Source organism: Neomonachus schauinslandi, chromosome 4, assembly GCF_002201575.2.
Source record: "Neomonachus schauinslandi chromosome 4, ASM220157v2, whole genome shotgun sequence".
Classification (NCBI taxonomy): Eukaryota; Metazoa; Chordata; class Mammalia; order Carnivora; family Phocidae; genus Neomonachus; species Neomonachus schauinslandi.
In genome coordinates, this window is record NC_058406.1 from 101,228,976 (window position 1) to 101,244,806 (window position 15,831).

General features: G+C 37.3%; 1 protein-coding gene across 3 annotated transcripts in view; it reads left to right on the forward strand.

Moving 5' to 3' along the window:
* The window catches only part of LOC110578566 (Golgi pH regulator), a 59,385-nt gene that overhangs the window by 30,983 nt on the left and 12,571 nt on the right, over positions 1-15,831 (forward strand). For 2 of the 3 annotated variants that reach the window (XM_021688086.1, XM_021688088.1), the window contains 3 exons: positions 7,446-7,555; positions 9,868-9,962; positions 11,066-11,158. In XM_021688086.1, coding sequence (XP_021543761.1) covers positions 7,446-7,555; positions 9,868-9,962; positions 11,066-11,158 — 298 coding nt within the window. The remainder of the gene's footprint in view (positions 1-7,445; positions 7,556-9,867; positions 9,963-11,065; positions 11,159-15,831) is intronic. The other variant, XM_021688087.1, reaches the window with a different exon arrangement.

The window sequence follows — 15,831 nt, forward strand, 5'->3', positions numbered from 1 at the left end:
CTACTTGCTCTCCTAAACCACAGCTTCTTTTCTGTGCCTCAGGGCAGACAAATCTGCTCATGATCCTTCGGTATTATTCCTTCCCCCTGCCCACCCTCCCCAACCCCACATTTCACAGCATTGGGGTGGGGGTTCCCTTTAATACCAAGTCTCCATCTGTTTTGTTGTTCTGTATGTGGTCTGTCTATCTTTTGTTGTGCAGAAGCTGTTCAGTCAGCCATCAGTTATTCTTCAGGAGGAATTGCTCTATAAATAGGTGTAGATTTGGTGTGTCTATGGAGGAGGTAAGTTCAGGGTCTTCCTACATCACCATCATTGACCTTTTCCTTGGATGTGTGCTTTTATGCCATTTTGTCATAATGGTTAGGAATTCCTTTCCCATGGTTAGGAATTGGCCTTGATCCATACATGTATCCCTGTAGGTTTTGTCTAGTCAGAATCTGGGATGGTTTGTGGTCCTGCAGTAGATCTTATTAATTTGAATGGCTCTCAGATGAGTCAGCCTCCCAACTTGGCCTGATTAGCACAGCAGTGGAGCTAACAGGGCAGATAGACAGCTAACATGACAACACTGGGACCCTTGGGATTCAGACTAGAAAAACTATTTTCACAAACACTCATAGTTGGGGAGTAGTGGCTAGAAAACCATTTTTTAATTTAACAGCAGAGGGCCGTATTGAGATGGCATACAAGAAAAATAACATCTGTTATGTACAAGAGTTAATGGTTGAAAATTGCAGGAAAGAGGCACACTGTGTTCTCACTTGAAACACTAAAGAGAAGATGAGGTTTATAGTATTTGACAAACATTCCTCAAAAACCTAGTTTAGTTAGTATGAACATGCTGGTTTAGTGGTCAAAGCCTTCAGCTTTTCTCAGGTTGAGAGCATTAAGTCATCTGTTACATTGTTTTGTTTTTCTGTTGACTTAGATATTAAAGCTTTTATTTTCGTAATCTATGGTATAGCTGGAACATAGTCTGTATTCACAAACAATACAATTTTGAAGTTGTGGTTTTGCTGAAGATAGAAAATACAGCTATGCAACTACACCATGATATAATGAAAAGAACTTAAACTAGACAGTCACTTTATAATAAGCATGTTAAGTGATCTTGAGCAAATACTAGACTGTCTTAGTTTCCTCATAAAATGATGGGGTTGACTAAAGGGTCTCTAGGATTCCTTTCAGCCCATAAATTCTGAATTTATAATTTTTCAGTTTGTGACTTACACAAAAACTAGAGTATTATAACATGGAGAAGTTTAATGCAAGCTATTACTATGAAGAAAAAAATCTTAACCTGTACTCTACAGTTGGGTTTTTTGGGGGTTCTTTTGTTTTTGTTTTTTTAGGTTCTCTTTTGAAAATTTGTAGGGATAAAGAAAAAAAATACATTCACTGGTAAACTTTTAGCACCAGCCACAACTGCCCTCAAACTATGGTACTGCCAAGAGTTTAACTAATTCCTTCTACAGAAAACCATAAAAACTAGAAAAATTATAAAAAAAAAAAAAATTCAGGCACTGACAAAGGTACTGGAAAATGAACAGAGACATAAAATTTTGAGAAGAGTATCAGATGACTTCATGTTTGTGGCTTTCTTGCCTGGAGTTGCTCTTTTACCACTGCCTGCTCTCCTAGCACCCACTCAGACTGATAAATTTCCAGTTATTCTGATTTGAACTTAGAAGTGAAATTTTGGAGGCAGAAGAGATACAGAAGTACTAAGGTAATAGAGTCTAAGTATAAACTGTCTGAATCCCTGCCTCATCACTAAACAATGCATTTGCAGAGTAAATACCAGAGAGCCTGAGGAAAAGTAGGGAGAAACTAGAAGGGGGTCTACCCTTGAAAGACATAATTACCTCTTATTGTGATTTGCAAGTGTGTTGTGCCTTTGGTTGAGTGCATTGCCTGAATTAAGTGTAAGATGGGCACAGAGCTCAAATGACAGAAAGTGAAATTCTTACTGGCTTGAGGTGTCACAAGGTAGAACTGAGGAGTGGCAAAGCATTTAGAAATTTTGAGAGATTGCTAGAAACAAAGGGACCAGAGAAAGGATAAGCCTTAAAATCTGACTATAAAATCTGTTCAGGTTCTTTGTTGACCATGGACCTGCTCAGGCTCAGCAGAGACCATCAGAATCAGGCTAAAAAGAGAGCAGCTGGATGCTGAAAAACTAAGTGAAGGCATTAGCTGCTGCATATAGTTAGGTATGACAGTTTCACAGTTTGAGCCCAGGGAAGTTACCTGCTTAATAGAACAACAACAAAAAAAGTCCTCAGAAAAACAAAACAGATTTCAAAGTACTGCAACATAATATATACGATGTTAAGTTTTCAGCCAAAACTTACTAGACCTACAAAGAAGTGGGGCCATGCAATCCATATTCAAGATAAAAAACAGTTAATGGACACAACTTCAAGTGGGCCCAAATAATAGATTTAGCAAACAGACTTAAAAACAGCTATTATATATTCTAAGAAATGAAGGTAAGCATAATATTAGTGAACAGATAAAATGGAAAGTTTATTTTTAAAAGAAAACAAAAAGAAATTCAAAAGTTAAAAAGTACAGTAACTGAAATGAAAATTTTACTAATTCGGTTTAGCAGATATTGAGATGGTGGAAAAAAAGAATCAAGTTGAAGATAGATCAATAGAAATTATCCAGTTTGAAGAATAGAGAGAGAAAAGACTGGAAAAAATGCACAGTGTCTCAGTATAAAACAGTATCAAACAGTTCCACATGGAGTTGGAGTCCTAAAGAGTGAGAAAGGGGCAAAAAAGTATTTAAAGAAATAATGGCCAGAAACTTCCCAAATTTGGTGGAAAACATTAATTTACAGATCCAAAAAGCCTAAAGAACCCCAACTCGATAAACACAAAACTACACCGAGGTTCATATAGTCAAACTGCTAAAAGATGAAGGTAAAGAAAAAATCTTGAAAGCAGCAAGAGAAGAATGCTACATACAGGGGAACCAGGCAAACCAATGGTTGCTTAACAAGGTTGCAGGGTACAAAATAAACATACAGAGATAAATTGTATTTCTTTATACTGGCAATTAGATACAATCTCAATACAATACCAATTACAATCACTAGAAAAATGAAAGATATAAGTCTAACAAAACGTGTTCGGGACTTACATGCTGAAAACTATAAAATGCTGATGAAAGAAACCGAGTATCTAAATAGGCATAACATGTTTATAGATTGGAAGGCTCAAAATAGTAGAGATGTTAATTCTCTCCACATTGATACACAGGTTTAACATATATCCCAACAAGATTTTTTGTAGATCTACACAAAATGATTCTGATATATAGAAAGACAAAAGTACTAGAATAACTAAAACAGTTTTGAAAAAGAATAAAATGGAAAGAATCGGTCTGATTTCAAAACATTTTACAGCCATACTGATCAAGACTGTGTGATATTGGCAGAGGTATAAACATATCACTGGAACAAAGTAGAAAACTCAGACCAACAGAAGTATGCCCACTAATTTTTTACAAAGATGCAAGAACACTTCAATGGAGAAAAGGGAGCTTTTTCAACAAATGATGCTGGAGCAATTTGACATCCATAGATTTTTAAAAAAATGAATCTCAATATAAAGCTCACATCTTACACAAAAATTAACTGAAACCGTAAAACTCTACAACTTAGGGGGAAAAAAACAGGAAATCATAGGAGGGATCTAGGGCTAGGCAGAGTTCTTAGACTTGACACCGAAAGCGTACTTTATAAAAGGGAAAAATAATAAATTGGACTTCATCCAAAGTCAAAACTTCTGCTCTGGGAAAGACATTGCTCAGGGGATGAAAAGACAAATTACAGACTGGGAAAAAAATTTGCAAACCACATATCCGGAAAAAAAAAAAAAAAACTACTAAAATACATAAACTTTCAAAACTTAGAATTAAAAAAAAAAAGTCCAATTAGAAAATGGGCAAAAGGGGCACCTGGGTGGCTCAGTCGGTTAAGCGGCTACGGCTCAGGTCATGATCCTGGAGTCCTGGGATGGAGCCCCACATCGGGCTCTCTGCTCAGCAGGGTGTCTGCTTCTCCCTCTGACCCTCCCACTTCTTGTGCTCTCTCTCTCTAGAGAGAGAGAGAGGAAGGAAGGAAGGAAAGGAGAAAGAAAAGAAAGTGGGCAAAAGAGGGATGCCTGGGTGGCTCAGTCGGTTAAGCGTCTGCCTTTGGCTCAGGTCATGATCCCAGGGTCCTGGGATCAAGTTCCATATGGGGCTCCCTGCTCAGCGGGGAGCCTGCTTCTCCCCTGCCTGCAGCTCCCCCTGCTTGTGGTTGCTCTCTCCCCTTCTCTCTCTGTGTGTCAAATAAATAAATAAAATCTTAAAAATCTTAAAAAAAAGAAAGAAAATGGCCAAAAGACATGCAGGTATTTCATTGTAGAGCATATACAGATGGCAATTGAGTACATGAAAAGATGTTTTAACAGCCTAAGCCATTAGAGAAATGCAATTAAAACCACAAGATAATCATAATAAATAAGTGACACCAAATTCTAGTAAGGATGCAGAGACACTGGATCACTTATACACTGCTGGTTAAAATGTAGTAATAGTAATTCTGGATCCCATTTAGCAGTTGCTTTAAAAATTAAACATGCGGGGCGCCTGGGTGGCTCAGTCGTTAAGCGTCTGCCTTCGGCTCAGGTCATGATCCCAGGGTCCTGGGATCGAGCCCCGCATCGGGCTCCCTGCTCGGCGGGAAGCCTGCTTCTCCCTCTCCCACTCCCCCTGCTTGTGTTCCCTCTCTCGCTGTGTCTCTCTCTGTCAAATAAATAAAATCTTTAAAAAAAAAAAAAATTAAACATGCAACTACTACACTACCCAGTGAATTGCATTCCTGGGCATTTATCCCAAAGAAATGAAGACTTATGTTCACACAAAACTTGTACACTAATGTTTATAGCAGTGTTATTCATAGTAGCCAAAAATGGAAATAAGCCAGATATCCTTTAATGAATGAATGGTTAAAGTGTGGCACATCCATACCACGGAATACTACTGAGTAACCAAAAGGAATGAACTATCAATAAAACAGCCTGGAAGACACTCCAGAAAATTATGCTGAGTGAAAAAAGCCAATCCACAAAGGTTACATACTATATGATTCTATTTATGTAACATTTTTGAAATGACAAAATGGAAATGGAAAACAAATTTGTGGTTGCTGGGTGGTTAAAGAGGAGTTGGAGGTGAGAGGAGGGAAGTGGGCTATACAAGGGCAACATGAGGGATTCTTGTAGTGATGGAAATGTCTGTATCTTGACTCTTATCAGTGTCAATACCCTGGTTGTGATACTGTACTATAAATTTGCAAGATGTTTCCATTGGGAAGAGCTGGGTGAAGGGTACATAGGATCTCTCTATTTTTTTATAACTACGTGTGAATCTACAATTATCTCAAAATGTTTAATTAAAAAAGAAAAGTGATTTCTGAATTCCCACCTTTCTGGTTTCCATCAGAAAACCGTAGAATGGCATATTTAAACCACAGTAGACCTTTTCCAGCCTCTTGACTTGTAAGCTACCACCAAACCTCAGCCGCGTGCATATGTTTTTCCAGACTGTGGGCTTTTTAATGGCATTCAGCTGATAATGAATAGATAATTTCTTGATCTGGACTACCCTTGTTATAAAGAGGCAGTAGGGATGATGATCACAGTGGGAGTGGTGATGATAGTGACAAAAAGAAGTTCAAGATAAAAGTTACTGACTTCTCTAGTACCTCATACTATTTTTTTTCTTTTTTACCACATCTCAGGAAGTTTGATATTGTTACTGTTTCTTTTGAAAATATACATATATTTTTCATCTGCAACTTAATTGATAAGAGCAAAATTGATTTAGAGCTAAGTGATAAGTAAAAGTGAAAGTAAGTTGTTTAAAACAAGGTCATGCTTGCTGTGTGCAGACAACCTTCACTTCTTCTAGTGGTTATATCTCTCTGCCTGTTACGGGGCCATGATACAGTGTCACTCACCTTTACACAGTCAACCAGTTCCACTCCACAGCCAGTCATCGTGTTTGTTGTACTGAGACATGAAAACTAAGGATAATAGAAATGGCTGTCTGTGTATTCTCTCTCCCCAAGGCCTGTCCTTTAATCCAGCATGGTAAACTGAAGTGAACTTTTCAATGAGTGAGATAGACCCTCTTCCTTCTTCATACACTTGTGCCAGCTTTTCCACCTATGACCACCTATGAAAATGGGAAAACTAAGGGTTAGGGGTCTTGGCAAGTCAAAATCTCCCTAGGTCTGAGCCTCTTCTTGGTTGTTAATTACATCTTCCAACAACGCTGAGTTACAGTGAACGTATGTAATTAAAGAAAAAGACAGCTAAAGCTTGGAGCTATATTTCATTCACTCAGTATCCAGGCAGAGGTCATTTAGGGAGGAAACAGTTAAGTCAGCATGGCCCCATACACCTAATATTGTAAGTGTTAATATCATTTTAACCAGTGGCTTAAAGAATTAGCCTATAGAAATACTGTTTGGCACCACTGGTGCCATTTTGTGTTGGTTCCAACTGTAAATATTAATGCCGCTTCTTCCTCCTTACCACTTCTATCTCTTGTCACCCAGAAGTCTCCATCTTCTTTTCAAATTTTCTTTAGTCCTACTACTCTATCTCTGTTACACTTAACCTGGTTTATTTTAGACTGGTAGGCCTTGGCCCATTATACCCTTCAAGTAACCATTTATGTACAAGTGATCTTCCTTTTCCTTACAAGGGCCCTGTTCTTAACACCACTGTGGTAGGCTGGAACATGCCAGCATCTGTTGCTGAGGCAGTGAGTTCTCCATAGACTGAGAGGACAAGCGGAAGGAATAGTAGTTTCTTGTTGACTTACTCAGTAGTTGGGGGGAGCTGGAGTTAGAGAATGATGTTTTAGAAGAGGCTAGGTTTATGTGATCTTGCTGGGTTTATTTTTTGTTCTTTTGTCTGCTTTTGAAAAGGAAGGCAAAACATTTTTTTAGTTCCTACCCTGACCCTGGTCCTTTAGGTGTGTTAACTATTTTGTCCTTAAATGATAATGGTAATAATAATTAATATATGTGTAGTGCTTTATAGTTGGTGACAAGAGTTCTTATATATGATTTCAGTGATCTTCACACCCATCGGAGATGAGTAAATAGAAACTCTGAAGTTTCACAGCTTCTCAGAGCCAGTCTCCACATTTACTGTCTTCTCCAAATTCTGTGTTCCTTTGCCTAGGCCACATTGCTTCTTGGGGGTGTATAGTTTCCCTTCGGTTGTAAGCAGTAGAAAAGCAGGATTCCAGCATTTGCATTCTTTAACAGCTCAGCAAAGGAAAGGGGTAGTTATGAGACTAGAAGGTGGATGAGAACAGACCATGAGGGTCCAAGCTCCCTTGCTGAGATTTTATCTTTTCTTTCATTTCAGGATGGCGATGACACGGAGAACTATGTTCCAGAAGGGGGAGGTGCATAACAAACCGTCAGGATTCTGGGGAATGATAAAAAGTGTTACCACTTCAGCACCAGGAAGTGAAAGTATCCTTTATCACTCTGCTTGATTCTTTTTCTCAACTTTGGACCAAGGCCAGAAGACAAAAGTAGTATTGGGATGGTCTCTCCTAAGGTACCTGACTGCATCAGAGTCCAGCTGGCCAGGGCTAGGCTTAGGAAATACAGAGTCAATCTTTCCAACACCCCTAAAAGATCATAAAACCATTGTCCTTGAGCTGAAGAAGTCCTAAAAATCACTCTTTCCATTTTACAGATGAGAAAATAGACCCAGAGCGGTTAAGTCACACTGTGGCTTGTGGCAAAGATAGGCACTCCTCTTGTTCTTTCCACTACACTCTTCTATTTCCTGGGTCTGACCAAGCAGCATAAAATATAGTGGCTCCCTAAAATGGATGGTTTGTATATGTAGGGGATGGTAAGGGCCTATTTCTAAAGCAATCAGTATTTCTAAACAAATTTTAAGCAGCACTGTATCTTTAGTGACTTTTGGTTTAAAGAATCAAGATGATTGGGTTAATGGATTGTTCTTGGCCCAGCCTTGCAGTGTTAAACTGATGCCCACATTGAGTAACAAAATCTCTTTGTGCTACCAGACTATTAAGTCAAAACTTGGGGGGCCTGAAGTGAGATGGCATATTCCTGCTTCCTTCTCTGGCCTGAGGAAGTACAAATTCCCTTTTGCTTCAACTCGAGGAAAAGGATGTGATCTGTGCTTGCTATAAATTGGGGCAATCTTTCTGGTGTTAAATGTAGGTAAAAATTAGGTCAAAGAAAGGCAGGATGACATGACCACGAGAGAGGAAAAACAGGATTACATTGAATTCATTTAATCCAGAAACATTTATTTCATGTCCCCTATTTCCAGGCAGAGTCCTAAGGGATAAAATGATGAACAGAGTGTACTCTCTCTCCTCAAGAAGCTGACTATCTAATCATGGGAGAGGCAGACATGGAACTAGTTAAACCCTGTTGTTTGACTGCCTGGACCATGAGAGTAGCAGCCACTTTGAGGAAGGAGCTGAAGGGCACTCAGTAACTTGAGTACTATAGACATACCCCAGAGATGTTACAGGTTTGGCTCCAGAACATCACACAAAAGCACATATCACAATGAAGTGAGTCAGATGGATATTTTGGTTTCCCAGTACATATAAAAGTTATGTTTATACTGTATCCTATTGAGTGTGCAAGAGCATTCTTTAAAAAAAACAGTATAAAAAGTGCTAACCATCATCTGAACTTTCAGTGAGTGGTAATTTTTCTGATCACAAATCCCCATAACAAATATAATAATAATAATAATAATAGTAATGATGATGAAAAAGTTTGAAATAAGGTGAGAATTAGCAAAATGTGATACAGAGACGCAAATGGCGCCAATAGACTTGCCCAACAGGATTGCCACAACCTCCAATTTGTTTAAAAAAAAAAAAAAATCTGCAAAGTACAACAGAATGAGGTATGCCTCTAGTGAGAAAAATCAGAGTAGGGAGGATTTGGATCAAAGTGAATCTTCCAACTTGGGCTGTCTTCACTACTTTTATTAGTTAAAAGTCCATAAAAGCCAAAGTTTAGGTTTAAGCTATCTTAGTGACAATAAGTCAAGTCAGTAAAAGTATCAGGATTATTTCACTTCTCTGAGCCCCTGTCTCCTAAATGGAGAAAATAATAGGTAAGTTCTTGGAAGTAAGTTCTTGGAAAGTAGCATAGTGTAATGGAAAGAACAGGCCTTGGAGGAAGGCAGATCTGACTTGGCATCCACACCTGTTAGCTGCATGATTTTGAGCAATTTACTTGACTCTCTGAGCTTTGCTTTCCTTATCTGTAAAATGGGTAATAATACCTATCTCATGGGACTGTTAGGAGAATAATAGAAGATAATGTCTATAAAGAACTAAAAAGTCATGTTTATAAATCCCAGCCTGTATTGGAACTCCATAGTGTTAGTTCCCTTTCCTAATGTTACATTTATTCAGATAATTTAGGGGAAAATTATGCTGTATTATAGGTGTTTTACTATGTAACTATTTGAGATTTCAAAATTATATTTGACTTTAACTAGATCAAAGAAAAGCAACAACGAACACAACCATCTGTCTGAGCCACTTGAACTAGTAAGAAACTTGAGTGGTAGGTGTTTGATAATGGAGAAGCTTTTACACACCTGTGTGGGAGGTTGGGAAAATTGCTCTAAAGGAGTACTGTTGTCCATGAAGCAGGAAATTGAATATATAGGCAGTTCCTAGGATCTACCATAGGAAAAACCAAAAGCATATGCTTTCTTCATTGCTATTTCTTGAAACTTCTATGTGATTTAAGCCTTGATGCCCATTTTGTGCCAGATCTTACTCTTATTCAACAGGAAGTGGATGCTTTGGAAGAACTAAGCAGGCAGCTTTTTCTGGAAACAGCTGATCTATATGCTACCAAGGTACAAGGCAAGGAAACGGAAGTGTGGTTTTTACCAGTATGATTGAAGAAAGAACAAGACTAAATAGCTTTTTAGTGTCCTCTCTGGCCAAGCAGTGCAAGAAAGACCTCATAGCTCCAGTATCAGCCATGAAGCTTTAGGAGTCTGCATTCTTCATGACATTGCTCCTACCCCCAGCAAAATTCTTACTCAATAACAGAAATTAGTGGGATATTTGAGAGGTTTTTCAACTTTGGAAGGTGACACACACCACTTCTGATTCAGGGTCAAGATGGTAGCTCCTGATTGTTTTTTATTCCCTTATAAATTAGTAATATTGTGAGAGCAGTGCCATGATCTAGCCATGTTTTAAAAGATCCAGATCAAGGGGCACCTGTGTGGCTCAGTTGGTTGAGTGTCCGACTCTTGATTTTGGCTCAGGTCATGATCTCAGGGTCATGAGATTCAGCACTGTGTCAGGCTCTGCACTGGGTGTAGAGCCTGCTCAAGATTCTCTCTCTCTCCCTTTCCCCCTGCCCCTCCCCCTGCAAGGCCCCCTTCCCCAGGTCTCTTTCTCTCTCTTAAAAAAAAAAGAAAGGATCCAGATCAAGAAGTGACCTAACTATGAGAAGTAACTTTCCTATTTACACCTAAAATACAATATAATTTAAATATGCAAATTCTGTTAGTTAAGTTCATTCAAACTATTTTTATCCTTTTCAAGGATCACTTCATAGGAATAGCCATATAGGGTAGAGGTTAACATAGGCTTTGAAGACAGACCTGAGCCGAAATTCCCCTACTCACTAGCTGTGTGACCTTGGGCAAGTTATCTAACCCCTGTTAAGTCTCAGTTTTCTCATGTGTACAATTAAGATAATAGAACATGTAAGAGTTGTTATAAAAATTAAAATAGATAATGTATGTAAGGTGTTTATCCCAATTTCAGGCTTAAAGTAAGCATTCAATAAATGTTGCCCACTAGTATTATTTTAAGATTAATATCACGTGTGGGTTTTTCACTCCAGCATAACAGTAATTTCATAGAGGCTGGAATGTTTTGGTTGAGCATAAGTTTACATTTTGCTGAGACTAACCATGTTTTGTTGTTTGTTTTCCCTTAGGAGAGAATAGAATACTCAAAAACTTTCAAGGGGAAATACTTTAATTTTCTGGGTTACTTTTTCTCTATTTACTGTGTTTGGAAAATTTTCATGGTAAGTGTATTAGTTTTAACTGTCAGGGTTTAGGTTATTTTCCCCGCTAATGGCAGAGAGAAAAATGGGTTTGACTGAGGCCCTGAACTAAATTCCAAATCCAATTGAGTCAACAGAGAATGCTTTCTTTCACATCCCTGAGCCTGACTCCTCCCCCTCTCTTTTTTAGGTCACCTAGAGGTTGCATTTTTCTTCATTCAGAAATCCTTAATAAGATCATAGTTTATAAACCATATGAAGGGAGTACAAAAGTTTCTTATTTTTGTACTGCTTTCTGTATTACCCTTGAGTATATCTATGTGACACAATCCCTACCTTCAGCTCAGAACAGAAACCACTTCTCCTTTTTAGTAATCTGTATTTACCTAAAAAAAGTTCAATCCAAAGTAAGTGCTGCAAGTAAAACATATTTCTAGAGATAAATTCATTTTATGTGCTTATAGCTCTCATTCTTTTGTGGCTCTCTCTTAATGCTCTCTTCTTTATGATGAGGGAACAGAAGGCAAGCTGAAGACGAAGCAGAAGCTGACACCCCACAACTCCCCCTCCATGGGATCTGTGTGACAGTCCTCAGGCACTCCTGGCTGCCCTAAAGGAAAACTTAACAGAGATCACAATCCTACAAGACAGGAGTCTCCCTCAGTTTACAAATGTCTTAGCAATCTACAAGAACAAAGCATTTCTATCAATGGCCTAGCTTCCAGAAGGGAATGTAGATACAATTAAATGTCCTTATAATCTGCAGCCCATTGACAGATACTTGAAGCGGGCAAAGTATAATGTCTCCAGGAAGCTCCCAACTATCTTACTGTTAATGCCTTACTAGAAGGAAAAACAACCTTAACTTGACAATGACAAAGCCTGTGGTATCCTGTGAGTCTTCTTTAGCATACAAAAATCCTTTTGAAACCTCCCTTTTCCTTACATCCCCCAACTCCCACCCCTCACAACCCCAGGGCAGCAGCTCTTTCTGCCCATGGGTCCTGTCCCTGTGCTTTAATACACCACCATTTTGCACCAAAGACATCTCAAGAGTTCTTTCCTAGTCGTCAGCTCCGGACTCCATCCCACTGAACCTCAATTATATTCTAAAACTTCATCATTTATATGCATTTTATGTACATTCTTCTTGTGACTCATCTGTAGATATTCATGGATTTCAGTGTGATTACAGAAAAGGCTGATGGACTTTCTGGTTCTGTGACTTTCCTACTGGGGCTGTGTTTGCACAAAGAGGAGCTTTATCAGCTTGTTAATTTTGGTCAATATAGATGAATGGAAGATTCTGGATTTTAGTATATCTATGATAGATCTAGATCTTTATAGTTTGAGATTTTTACACTTAGGTATATGATCCATCTGGAGTTAATTTTCTCAGACGATGTTGGAATGTGGATCCAAGTTCATTTTTTTCATATAGATATCCACTTGTTCTAGCATATATCTAGCATATAATATTATGATATTATAATAAATTGATGTCAATACCTATTCGGAGAACAATTTTTAAACCTTGATTCATTTAGTGGAAGAAGATAAATGAAGATAGTATGTTCAATTAGCTAAGCTACTAAAAAGTTTTTCCTGAGTTGTAGACTTTAGGGGAGCATATCCTTTTTTAACAGCTTTATTGAGGTGTAAGTGACATTTAATAAACTGCACATATTTAAAGGGTATATAGTTGGGTAAGTTTTGACAGATGTATACACCTGTTACAACAACTATCACCACACTTAAGATAGTGACCATATCCATCCATCACTTCCAAAAACTTTCTTGTGCCCCCTTATAATGTCTGTCTCATACATCCCCAGTCAACCACCAATCTGCTGTCATTATACATTAGTTTATATTTTCTAGGACTTTATATAAATGAAATCTTAGAGTAAGTACCCTTTTTCTGTCTGACAGCTTCTACTCAGCATAATTATGTTTCTTTCATGTTATCGTGTGATCAATAGTTTATTCCTTCTCATTGTTGAGCAGTATTCCGTTGTGTGATTATACCAGAATTTGTTTTATCTGTTCACCTGCTGATGGGTATTTGTTTCCGTTTTGGGGATATTACAAATAAAGCTGCTATGAACATTTGTGTACAAGTTTGTATGTGGACATATACTCTCTTCTTGGGAGAAAACACTTAGGTATAGCATGGCTAGGTCACATGGCAGATGGATGTTAAACTTTTGAAGAAATGGCCAAACTTTTCCAAAGAGGTTGTACTATTTTACATCCCCACCTGCATTATTTGAGAGTTTCATTTACTCCACATCCTTGCTCACATTTTATAGTCAGTCTTTTAAATTTTAGACATTCTAATAGGTATGAGGTGATATTGATTGTTTAATTTGCATTTCTCTAATGCCTAATGGTGCTAAACAACTTTTCATGTGCTGATTTGCCACCTGTGTATTTTGGGGGAGAGGGGAGATACAGCTATTGAAATTTGTTGCCCAATTTTTAAATTAGGATTTCTTTTTATTGGGTTTTGCAAGTTTTTCACTATATTCTGGAAACCCTTTATCAAATATGTGATTTTCAAATATTCTCTCCCAGTCACTAGCTTAGCTTGTCATTCTCTGCATAGTGTCTTTCAAAGAATTGAATTTTTTAATTTTGATGAAGTCCATTTTATCTTTTGTTTTCTACTATAGGTTATGCTTTTGGTGTTGTACCTAAGAAATCTTTGCCTAACCCAAGGTCACAAAGATTTTTTTCATCTTTTATTCTATAAATTTTATAGTTTGAGATTTTTACATTTAGGTATATGATCCATCTGAGTTAATTTTCTCAGACGATGTTGGAATGTGGATCCAAGTTCATTTTTTTCATATAGATATCCACTTGTTCTAGCACTGTTTGTTGAAAAGATTATCCTTTCTCATTCAGTTGACTTTGCAATTTTGTCAAAACCTAATTGACCACATATGGTTGGGTCTGTGTCTGTACTCTGTTCTTTCCAATTGATATGTATGTCTGCCTTTATTTATGCCATATAGCACTCTGTCTTGAAATAAGTCTTGAAATCAAATCGTTTAAGTACTCTTTGTTCTTTCTTTAAACTTGTTTTGGCTATCCTGTGTCCTTTACATTTCCATATGAATTTTAGAATCAGCTTTTTAATGCTGCTGAATACAAAAATATCTGCTGAAATATGTATTAGAATGTCTGAATCTTCAAATCAATTTGAAGAGAAATGACATCTTAATATTGAGTCTTACAATTGATAAACACAGTGTAACTCTTCATTTATTTAGATCTTCTTTAGTTTCACTCAGCAATGTTTAGGTTTTAGTGCACAGATCTTTTACATCTTTCATCAGCTTTATCTCAAGTATTTAATATTTTCGGTGCTATTATAAATGGGACTGTTTTTATAATTTCAGTTTCTGAGTGTTTCTAGTATATAGATACACAACTGATTCTTGTCTGTTGATCTTCTGTTTTCACAGCCTTGCTAAATCCCCTTATTCTAAAAGCTTTTTATAGATTTCATAGGGTTTTTTTCTACATAGACAATCAGATCTCTGCAAATGAAGACAGTTTTGCTTCTTTGTTTCCTATCTGGATGCCTTTTATTTCTTCCCTTCCTTTCCCTTCCTTTTCTGTCCTATCCCATCTTTCTTCTTTCTTCTCCTCCTTTAGCCTTATTGCACTGATCAAAATCTCCTGTACAAAATTAAACAGAAGTGGTAAGAGCAGTCATCCTGATCTTGTTAAATATGGTGTTAGCTGTTGGCTTTTCCTAGATGCCCTTTAGCAGGTTGAAGAAGTTACTTCTACTCATAGTTTATTGAATGTTTTTGATCATGAAAGTGTGTTTGATTTTGTCAAATGCTGTTTCTGCATCTATTGAGAGGAGCATATGACTTTTCCTTTTTAGTCGACTGGTATAGTGAGTTACAGTGATTAATTTTTTAATATTAAACTGGCCTTGAATTCCTGTAATAAACCTTACTTGGCCGTGGTGTATGTTGTTGGATTTAATTTACTAACATTTTCCTAAGAATTTTTGCATCGATGTTTATGAGAAATATCAGAGTATAGTTTTCTTGTAATGTCTTTGGCTTTGGTGTCAGAGTAATGCTGACCTTAGAGGTTGAGAAGAATTCCTTCCTCTTCCAATTAGTGGGAGAGTTTATATGGAATTATTATCATTTCTTTCTTAAACATTTGGTGGAATTCACCAGTGAAGGCATCTAGAGTCTTCTTTGCAGGAAAATCGTTTAGCTACACAGATTTAATTTCTTTAATAGATAAGAAGGTTTGTTCAGATTGTATATTTCTTGAGTGAGCTTTTGTAGTTTCTGTCTTTAAAGGAATTCGTCCATTTTTATTAAAGTTGTCAGGTTTATTAGCATAAAATTGCTCTTAATATTCCCTTATTATCCTTTTACTATCTATAAAATCTGTAGTGATGTCACCCCTCTCCTCTTTATATAACACCTTTATTGAGATATTCACATACCGAAAAATTCACCCATTTCGTGTACAGTTTGGTGGTTTTTAATATATTCACAGAGTTGTGCACACATCAATACAATCACCCCAGAAGAAATCCCATACCCATTAGCAGTCATTCCTTATTTCTTCTCTAGACGTAGGCAGGCACTAATCTATTTTATGTTTCTATAGATTTTCTATTTTGGATATTTCATGTACATTGAATCATA